We start from the raw sequence: 10,958 nt of genomic DNA on the forward strand, positions 1-10,958 counted from the left end.
ACCAGCAGCTATTGCTTCAGCTTCTCCATTTTTGGGATGGACTGGGGTGGGGTATCTTCTAATAACAAGCTCAAGGGTTTTTTATTGAGGCTTTCCATTTGTTTGTTTGCTTCTTTGGGCATTTCAATGTGAATGCTTCATAATTTAATGTTGAATGAATTGCATACATTTAAGTTCAGATCAATGTGTGAAAGTCTGACACTTCTGAGGCTTTCCTACATATTGAAAAGATGTTGACTCTTTTTAAGTCCCATTAAAGCCAATGAGAACTAAGGGGCAAAACATCTTCAGAAAATGAAGCTTCAAGTGACCAGCAAAAGATTGAAAAAATAGTCAGCCTGATAGGAATCTGAAGTTTTTCCTTTGGTCTTGGCTAAGGGCTTGCATCCGTGGCATGGAATATGGTAACAATTATAATGTATTTATGGGGCCACATTTTGCCTTCAGCTACAATAGCGTGATTTTGGTATTATTTTGCGAGATGGTCTGACGCAGTTGCCTTACAGACACTGAAAAATTCCAGGGTTTTGCTATGCAGAAGGCTAATACAGTGGCCACAGCAGACCAGTAGAGATTCAAATGCATCAGGCTGTATGGTGTCTCCTTTCTAAGGAATTCAGTTTGAGCTCATATGAGAGAGAGTGATACACTGGTATGTATGGGACTGCTGAGTGCCTCTCAATCAAATCTGACCATGACACTTGACAGCAGTATCCTTCTTTGCATGCCCTTTGCTCAACACAGTCAATTTTTCATGCCTTTTGCAGCCCGGCCCAGGTTCACGCAGCCCGCCAAGATGAGACGCAGAGTGATTGCCCGTCCTGTTGGCAGCTCCATCCGCCTGAAGTGTGTGGCCAGCGGGAACCCACGGCCTGACATCACGTGGCTGAAGGACAATAAGCCCCTCACGCCCCAGGAGATTGGGGAGAACAAGAAGAAGAAGTGGACGCTGAACTTGAAGAACCTGAAGCCAGAGGATAGTGGGAAATACACCTGCCGAGTATTTAACAAAGTTGGAGAAATCAATGCAACATACAAAGTTGAAGTAATCCGTAAGTGCAGTCTCTGGGGTGGAAAGGCAAGGAGGGAGCTTTGAGAAAGGGGCTGGCTGAGTAAGGGGACCATGATGGCAAGTGTGCAGTGCTGATAGCTGGACACAGAAATGTGGAGGTGTTAAAAACATCATCAGAGACAGAGAAAACATTACCAAAACTCTAGAATAAACCTAACACCTGGGCAAGACAGGGTAGTAACAATACAATTTAGTAGCTGGAATGAGGAGGCATACTTGGGAAACAGTCATCTCTAAGGGCACCTGCATGGTAAAAGTTCAGTCTTACACTACCAACAGACTCAATTCAAGGACAGACTGAGAACTAGCTGAGAAAGCCCTTTCATGTACCATAGAAGAGGGGTGGAAATATTTAGGATGGCCCAGGTTACTATATTAGAGTGGTAATAAGGTCAAAGCAATGAATTGAAAATTTAGTCTATATAGCTGTAATAGGAAGCCCACTTCATTAGAGAAGTCTCCCAAGGGAATTAGCAGAAATCTTATGACTAGAGTGATTTAACCAGACAAGGCTTTAGGACCAGATTTTAAAAAAACATTTGGCCATCTGAAGGTTCAGGTGGGTACAAATGAAATACTAAAAAAATATTAAAATCCCACTGGGGTCCTCTCTGTATCTTTAGATGTCTACATAGCTTTCAAGATTCAACCCTTAGAAGATGAGCTGTGAGGGATTACCCTACATTGTGGTGGGGTAGAGTAAATTGCTCTTCTTACTATCTAGCTATTCTGATTCTTGGTCTCTAATCTTCTGTTTCCCCTATTATTACTGAAGATAATTATACTCAAATCCTATCTAAGTCTACCAGAGAAGAGCTCTTATTCTTAATTCGTTGTGCATTGTCTATGACATCATCATAAGTTGTCATGGAAATGATTATAGAGCAGCCAACCCAAGAAAGTGAAGATGAGCTGAGTGGAAGGCAGATTGAATAGCCTTCGTTAATGAGGAGCAGGGGCATGGAGGGCTATTTCCAGCCACATGGAAAGCATGTTGTTTGTCTGTCTGTGCATACATTTTAGCATGAGAAAGTTTATCCCAGTGTGAAAGATTGTTCTTAAAGGTAAAAATCTGTTCTCTGATAAGTCCTTTTTCTAGAATCACAGGAATTAAAAGCACATGTGGGGAGCTCTGTTGGGCTCCGAAGGCACAAACCTGCCGGACATCTGGGATTGATAAAGATGCAGCTGTGTGGAGACAGTAAAAACATGTGTTTACACTAAAACCAGGAGCAGAGACAGGGAAATGAATCAAGCCCCATCCTAATGGCAGCTGTGGCATTTTCACTTCATCAAAACCAGACAGCACCAGAAACAAACCCCTTTCTGTGTCCCTGTTTATCTTGGTTTTTATCAACTTAAAGATGTATGTAACCTTTGTTTTCATTAGCTTTTGCTGGCTAGGAGTGAAAACAGTAACCAAAGCTGGAACCAGAGTCAAGGAGATAAGGGCATTAAGCAGTTTTCAGACATCTTTCTATTTTTAACATCATTCTGTGGAGCATTACAGGTTTTATTCAATTTCCTCCTTTTTTTTTTTCCCCCTGAACCTCCACTCCTAAGTCCTGCTTATCTGAGTCTCAGTCTCCCCAGCTGTGATTTCTGCTTGTAGTCCCAAGGCAAAGCCTATAGAGACCACTGTGGTATTTTTGTTTCCCAAGCACATCTTTAGAGCCCTCATTATTGAAAATATCCCGAGTTTTTGAAAGAGGGTCCATTGTTCCTTCCTCTCACCCCAAAGCCAGTGCTGGTGGGAGCTGTTTTGTTACATGCTCAATCCAACAGTGTTTGCTGTCAAAAGCAGTTGATGATTGCCAGCAGTTACCACCCACTGTGATACCATAATTTCTCTCTGTGCCTAGGATAGAGGTTTGCAGTACCTCCTTGTCTGGAAACCGTGACTGATTTCTCTGATGCTAGCACTGAAAAAGTCCAAACATTCCTCAGAATGAGGGATACATTTTTCCTTTGACTTTATGCGGTGTTGACATAACCTAAGGCTTATGATCATGCTGGAAAGGATGGTCTTGTGAACTTCTTGTGTTTGATTTCCTTTCCTACCATCTTGTTTCCTTTATCAGCTGAGACTTGAGGCAAAAATAATTGTGAGAAAGGAAATATTTTGTTATTGACTAGAAAACCAAAAGCCTTCTGAGCTTTTCCTCCACAAAAATTTGTTCCATAGTGAGTATGGGAACAATTAGACTGAAGAAAAAGCAAGGAGGTGAGGATGAAGTGAAGATCTTCCTCATTGTAGTGCCTGTGGTCTCAGCTCCCCCAGCAGTGGATGACATGGCATGGGATGGCTTCCAGTAGAGTTTGATCCCCATAGGCAGCTAACAGGCCCAGCAACAAAGATGACAGATATCTCCTGAAGGACTTCCAGACAAAAGATGAGCCAATATCCATAGCCTGCCATTAGTCTGTGAAAGAAGAGGCCTTTTCCCATCCAATTTTGTCTGTCCTTAGGGAACATTTAGGGAGACCAAAAGCAGAAGGAACATGTCTTACCCCACCCCTCACTTTCCCCAAACTGGTGGTAGCCACAGTGGTTCTCAACAGATATGTACTTGTAAATGATCTGATGAAAAAATGAGGTTGTGCCTGAGAATGCGTAAGGTTCTGTCATACTCACCTGTAAATTGCACCCTACCAGACATGGTGGTAAGACACACAGCATCACAGGATCACAGAATGGCTGAGGTTGAAAGGGACCTCAGGAGATCATCTGGTCCAACCCCACAGGCTCAAGCAGGGTCACCTAGATCCAGTTGCTCAGGGCCACGTCCGGACAGCTTTTGAATATCACCAAGGATGGGGATGACCTAAGCTTTCTGGGCAACCTGTGCCACTGCTTGATCACTCTCAGAGTAAAAATGTGTTTCCTGATGTTTAGAAGGCTCCTCCTGTTTCAGTTTGTGCCCATTGCCTCTGGTCCTGTCAGTGGGCACCACTGAAGAAAGTCTGGCTTCATCTTCTTTACACACTCCCTTCAGATATTTATAAACATTAGAAAGACATCATCAGGGTCAATATCAAGTGAACATTTACAGTGAAATAATCCACTTCATGTGTGTTCAGACCTGTATTATTGTCCAAATTTAATCCTGAAATGGGTTTTGGCCTTTTTGGCTAGTGTCAGGCCACTTATCTTCCTCTAGTCAAGACTCAAGAAAGATCACTGCAGCCTCTGACCCTGTAGGTCAAGATACATCATTAAGATCCCGTTATTCAGGGATAGGGTCCCTGAGACTTGGGGATAAGTGGGAGTACAAGGTATAATGACTGACCCCTTTTGTCATCTCATACCTGCAGCATACAGCAAGGGAATAGGGAAATTCAGTAATCCAGACTGGATTTATAATACTTGCCAAGGAGCAGAAAGGCCAGGTCTGACTTGTGTGGTGTCAAGCAATACCACCAAAAACTGGGTACCCAAATATAAATGCTTCACAAATGACCAGAGAGATCAGAAAGACAGCAAAGACAGAAAAAAATTCTATATGAGATTCTTAGGACCCTGTTTGCTTAGCAGTTAGGAGGGTTGTTCCATGTATGGAAGAGAGGGCTGAAGAAAATGTTCCAAAATATAAGACCTAAGAGGGAGAAAAATCTTTTCTCCAGGTCTGATGGAGATAGAGTAAGTAACTTCCTTGTTAGAAACAGGAAGATTCAGGTTGAGCACGAGAAAAGACTTGCTAAGCATGAGACAATGGAGGAGTTGTCTGGAGAGTCTGGAGAGCATCTACCATTGGAGGCTTTGTCAGAGGCTGGGCAAATTTATATCAGGAGAGTTTTGCAGAAATCTCAGCCTGCCTTGGGGCAGGGAGTTGGACTAGACAATTATTCTTCATCCCTCCTACGCCTTTTTCCTATGTTTCTGCAATCACAAGTTAATGAGATTGGCAAACACCTTTTTCCATGGAGCTCCCTGTGTTTTTGTGCAGAGAGGACGAGGTCCAAGCCCATCCTGACAGGGACACATCCCGTCAACACGACAGTAGACTACGGTGGGACCACGTCCTTCCAGTGCAAAGTCCGCAGCGACGTCAAACCCGTCATCCAGTGGCTGAAAAGGGTGGAGTACGGCACAGAGAGCAAGTACAACTCAACCATCGATGTTGGGGGACAGAAGTTTGTTGTGCTGCCCACGGGGGAGGTCTGGTCCCGTCCTGATGGTTCCTACCTGAACAAACTGATGATTACTCGAGCCAAGGAAGAGGATGCAGGGATGTACATTTGCCTAGGGGCAAACACCATGGGCTACAGCTTTCGCAGTGCTTTTCTCACAGTCCTGCCAGGTGAGTTATGCCTTTTTTTCCCCTATCTGAACCAATAGTCTGCATCATGCTATTTATTAATACAACTACTGATGCCCGTTGGGCTCCATGGACCTCTGTGCTGATTTAGACTACCCCAGTTCTGATAAGAATGAATGAGGGACTAAATCAACCCTGATTTAAATCAGCCCCTGCTGAAATCCCCTTGATGATGTTTCCTTTTCTCCCTTCATGGAGAATAATGATTCCAGCAAGGTGAAATAAAATGAATCACCTGCTCCTGTAGGGAAGAGGATCTGGGAAAGGATACTGCAGTTGCAGGCACTACATCACTTCACTGATAGGGTGCAGAACGTGAGAGGGGAACTGAACAGCAGCATAGTTTGCAGCCCCATTCCCTTACATTTCTTCTTTCTCTTGCTCTTATTTATATTGCTTTTACTGGTATAAGGAAACAATGATACAGGCCCATAAAATGAGAGAAGAATAAGAACTGTCCTGGCCACAAGGAAAGGAAAAGAATGAGTGTGAATGAGAGAATGATTGATTAGTTAAATTCTTACCCAGTGATCCCCTGGGGACCCTTGTACCAAACTCACAGCTGCTTCCTTCTCTCCTCAGGCCTCAGAGGTGGTGACCACGTCCAACTGAGGCTGTATCGAGTGTGTTTGAGGCACACTATCCTTGCTTTCTCATTTTTTCCTTTGCATCCTGACTGTGCAGTTCTGCCCTGAGAACTACTTTTTATTGAAAAGGGCATTTCTTTCTGCCTCATCTTGGCGTGTGAATCTAGCTTAAGATCCACCAGTTTTATAACAAAAATCAATCTTACTGCTTTTTTCTTCCCTTTACCATCACAAGGCCAACACAGCTAAGAGAGTGCAGGAGCTGCAGCCAACATCAGATCATTTTAGCTGTCAGGTCTAATGGAGTGTCTCTAGTCAAGACACCGGTGAGGGAGAGATATCGTTAACTCTCCCAGGCTGTTAGGACTGGTTTTCTGTGTAGGTAGTGGGGTAAATGCTCATGAGTGCTGTAACTAAGGCAGCATGGCTTCTTCTGCTCACTGATCACCAAAGCTCTGCGTCTCAGCAGCCATCAAGTCACTAGCTTGAATTTAGATACTGACAGCGGGTTGCCAAGTAAGAGAATGGTGTCTTCTTCTGCATCATTTAGATTTAGGGCTAAACTCCAACTAGAAAGCCTGTCAATCCCAAGGAAAAGGCTGCGTGGGTGGTATATAACTCAAAGCCTCTGGGAGCTTCTGAACTATGAGAGTCTGATCCAGCTCCTGCTAAAATCAGTGGGAGACTTTCCATTGGTTTAAATGGGACTATAATGAGGCCTCATACCAGAACCAGAGCCTGCAGGCCTGTAGTTATTGGCAGTGACAGAGAAGGAGAACCCAGCTTGCCCTCAGAGGCAAAGATGTGGTTGCAAGGCCATGAGTTAGAAAAACACCATTTTGCTTGTAAATCTACCAGATTTGACATAGACAGCTCTGAAGAACAGCATGGATGAATATCAAAACATTTTTGTTTCAGCCCAGCAGAGGACTTCTGCCAACCAACATGAAGACTGTTGTTTTCGTGGTTAGCTGATGGGTCAGTTCTCTGATCTTATCTTGCTTTGAGCAGGAGGCTGGACCAGATTACCTCCAGACTCCCCTTCCAGCCTAAATTATTCTGTAATTTCCAGTGTCAGTGAATCAAATTTTTGTCTATTGAGGTCAACAGTATAGGTCCTTCTGACTTCAAAGAGACCACATGGTATATATTTAATATTTCAAACTAGCTCTAGGATTATTTGTCAAGGAGAGAAAAAAACATTAGCATCTTAAAGAAGTTTGGCCTGAAAGTTAAGTGATATATGTTTGAGTATAATGTACTGGGCAATTTGGATACCCTGTGGTTTTGAAAGTTTGTTGAGTGTCTCCCTGCAAGCTGAATTCTGTGCCTAGGTATTTTTCAGGGCTTTGGAGATCCCAGCTGGTAGCTATCTAGATGGGGATTTTGATAGCTAGGATCCTACCCCAGGGCTCCTTTTGGGTCTATAAATCAAGAGATCAGGCTGAGAAACCAGAGTGGCGACCCAGGGATGTACAGGCAGCCAACAGCAGAGAGGGGAAGGGGAGGTAGGTGTGAAAGATGCTGTCTGAAGCATCTTATCTCCTCTGGTAGCTGAATTTGCTGCCCCTGGAAAGCCAGCAGGATCTCCAAAGAGGCTGGTGGAGATAGAGCCCAGTTGGCCTAGGCAGTTGAACACTCACATTAATGTGAACTTTCAGTTCTCCATGGCTTGGGCACCAAGGAGAGGACACCAGCTCACCTATGTTTTTCCCATCCTTCAGCCTTTCTCCCAGCCACACAAGCAACTCAAGACAACCCCTCCAAAAAACCACCACATTCATGCTGCCTGTCATGGCGAAGCACTGCTGAGTAGCTCCAGTATGGCTAGACAGGAATACTAAAGAGTGTCTGAAGCCCACACAGACACAACTACACCTGGCAGAAGCGAGCGGGCAATGTGCCTTGGCTCTGCATAACTTGATCGTGCCTCCTGGGCTGCTGACATGAAGGTATTACTGACACGTCCCGTGTTGTGTCCTCCAATCTGGGCAGTGAAGCCGACTCCATCGCAGAGTGAGGGTGTTAGGAAACTCTCTCGCGTTGGCCCTACTGCATCCATTAAAGCTTGGATAAGAAAGTTAAAAAATCCCCGAAAGACTCCCCTCCCGACCCCTAAACCAGAGAAAATGAGTTGCTTCTCCTTCCAGGAGCACTGAAAAGCAAAGCAGTTACCAAACATCATGTGCTGGCTTGATTTCTCCCTTGTTACTTGGTCTGGCAGGGTTGCCAGACAGCCTGTACAAAAGCCAGCCCAAGTGTGACATCTGTTTTGAATCCACTTTGCCTGCATTTAATTAACTCTTTCTGTCTCTTTCCTGCTGTAATGTCCAGATCCCAAGCCTCCGAGTGCACCTGTGCCCCCTTCCTCGGCCAGCAGCCTGCCCTGGCCCGTGATCATCGGCATCCCTGCCGGAGCTGTCTTCATCTTTGGGACGATCCTCTTGTGGCTTTGCCAGACAAAAAAGAAACCCTGCTCCCCTCCAGCTGCTGCCCCCGTGCACCGGCCGCAGCCCCGGGACAGGATCTGTGTCTCCCAAGTCCCCGACAAAGACTGCATCTCCTCCATAAACTATGAGGAATATGTCGCTCAGCAGCAGCATTTACTCTCCCAAGGGCCTGCACTCGCCCCGGCCATGGCATCCAAAATGTACCCAAAGATTTACACAGACATCCACACCCACACCCACTCACACGTGGAAGGCAAAGTCCATCAGCACCAGCACATTCAGTACCAGTGCTAAGAGGGTAGCCGTGTACAGTAGCTCGTTTGGGCTTTTCCTCGTGGTACCTCAGAAGAGACTGCTCCAAGTCAGCTCACACTGCCAGCAATAGGCAAAGCAGACAGAAAAGATTATATATATAATTTTAAATATATATATACATATATATATATAATTGTATATGCGTGTGTGTATGTGTGTATATATATATATGTGTATATATCTATATCTATCTATATAAATATATATATAATAGAGAAAGACAGAGAGAGAAAAGAGATTTTTTTTTTTAATTATTGCAATCAGGATGTAGCCGAGGAATAATGAAGGAACTCCAAATCTCAGCAGAAAGGCAGCCATCTCCAACAGCGGAGCCTTCCCGGATTTTTTAATCAAGGTGGCAACAAGTGAGACAGACCACAGGGATGTGAACCACCACCTCCTTCCTTGTGTTGCTAAAAACGAGCAAGACCAAGAGGTGGCTGTGGTGCTTTTCTGGATGAGCACTGCTGTTCCTGTGCCTGCTACACATCACTTGTTTTGGTGGGAAGCCTCCAGACCTGTCCCGCTCTGAGTGACTCGAGCTCTAAAGTACCTGAGGTTTAGTGCCAAAGCACCAGGAGACATAACCAATTCACTGCTTCCAGGGGAAAAAAAAAAAAAAACCCAAAAAAACAAACACAAGAAGGTCTGGAAAACTAATTTCTATTCACAACGTGAAATGCCGAAAGCTTCTCAGTCACGGTCATTTTATCTGAAATGCAAACTGAGCTGGTTGGTTCGATTTTGGGAAGTTGAAGGCATCATGTGTCGCGTGGGGTGTTCTGCAGATCAAACCACAAGTGCTCCAATCCCCCAGTCCTAGGACTCAGTGTCATTGCCAGGAAAATGAAAGAAGGAAAGAGGAACATTGTACAGACCACCTTTATATTTATATTTAAGAAATAATAATAATTAATAATAATAATAATAATTGAACTGCTGATGGTGAAGAAAGCAAAACACGCTGTCCTTCTCTAATGGCTCACAGTGACAAGCTACTGGATTTTCTACACCAATGCAAAATACATGAAAGCATTAGAAAAAAGAGTAAGAAATGAAGAGAATGAATTAATAGTCTTGTAGGAAAAAATGCATTTGAGAAATAATTCACCTAGGTTGTGTGTGGTTGTCCCCTCCCCTCAGATAACATTTCGGAAATGATACAACTTCATTACAGTTCAAACAATAAAAACAGAAAGAAGAGAAAATAAATAAGGACCATATTAAATACCTGTATGGACTGGAAATTAATCCAATTGCAAATATAAAACCTTTGTAATTCTATATAGAGTTTAAACAGAAGTCATGTATATTTAATTTATTTTGTTAAGAAAAAAATGTATGATATTTTCCTTGAAACAGGCATTTCTATACCTATTTTTGATCAAAGAAAATAAAGATTTTTTTTTCAGGTTCTATAGATACCATGCTCAGAATACACTCAATGTAGGATGTGACCAACTGTATTTCTCCTAAGGTGGAGGTCATCTATCTCTATGCCTTTTTATGCTAGCATCATGTAATCTCCTAACATCATCTCAGGTACCGCTGGTGCCATCCTTTCCATCACAAACTGACCTTTTCCACTGTTTATATTCTGGCTGTGAGGATCTCCAGTGGTCAGATCACTTCTCATGGACCCCTTATCATCTTCAGTAGCAGAGTTCCCTGCTCACAGGGGAATCTGTTTCACTATGCATTTTGGGGGTGGGGAGGTGGGTGGGTGGGAAGGAGATACATTTGCTTTTTAAGCACAAACCTGCAGTGGATTTTCTTTTTAAAAGAAAATTTTGTAAATCAAAACATAATAATTTGTGAGCCTGTAAAATGAACTTCGGCCTCAGGGTGCTTGGGACAGGAAAATATGAAATGTAGGTGAAACACTTCATTTGTAAATGCAGCGGCTGAAGGAGTCAGCGGAGGGTGAGTTGAGTGCAGTAAGAGCATGCGGGGAGCTGCTCCCCTCCGGCAGGGCTCACACCTTCCTTCTGCTGCATGCCACTGAGAGGCACCCAACCCTTTGGTGGCCAAAATTTTCATTAGAGAAGGCAGGTTTAGCAATGCTGCAGCTGTTTGCTGTTCACTTGAGTTTCTCTTAAAGTTTGCTGGTAAAAAAATCTGACAACTTGAAACATGCCAATTTTTAAGTTTGAAATTACTTCCTTCTCAAGTCTGTTCCACGAAAGAGATCTTCAAGAAACCAGCTGCTCCATTT

The 10,958-nt window shown here is 43.8% G+C and overlaps 1 protein-coding gene across 6 annotated transcripts in view; it reads left to right on the forward strand.

Annotated features, from left to right (window-relative positions):
• The window catches only part of FGFRL1 (fibroblast growth factor receptor like 1), a 179,173-nt gene extending 169,008 nt beyond the window's left edge, over nt 1–10,165 (forward strand). For all 6 annotated transcript variants that reach the window (XM_074821886.1, XM_074821885.1, XM_074821888.1 and 3 more), the window contains 3 exons: nt 768–1,052; nt 5,020–5,373; nt 8,313–10,165. In XM_074821886.1, the coding sequence (XP_074677987.1) occupies nt 768–1,052; nt 5,020–5,373; nt 8,313–8,722 (1,049 nt within the window). In that variant the 3' untranslated portion in view covers nt 8,723–10,165. The remainder of the gene's footprint in view (nt 1–767; nt 1,053–5,019; nt 5,374–8,312) is intronic.
• The last annotated feature ends 793 nt before the right edge of the window (nt 10,166–10,958 follow it).

This window comes from Strix aluco, chromosome 4 (genome assembly GCF_031877795.1).
Source record: "Strix aluco isolate bStrAlu1 chromosome 4, bStrAlu1.hap1, whole genome shotgun sequence".
NCBI classification, from domain to species: domain Eukaryota; kingdom Metazoa; phylum Chordata; class Aves; order Strigiformes; family Strigidae; genus Strix; species Strix aluco.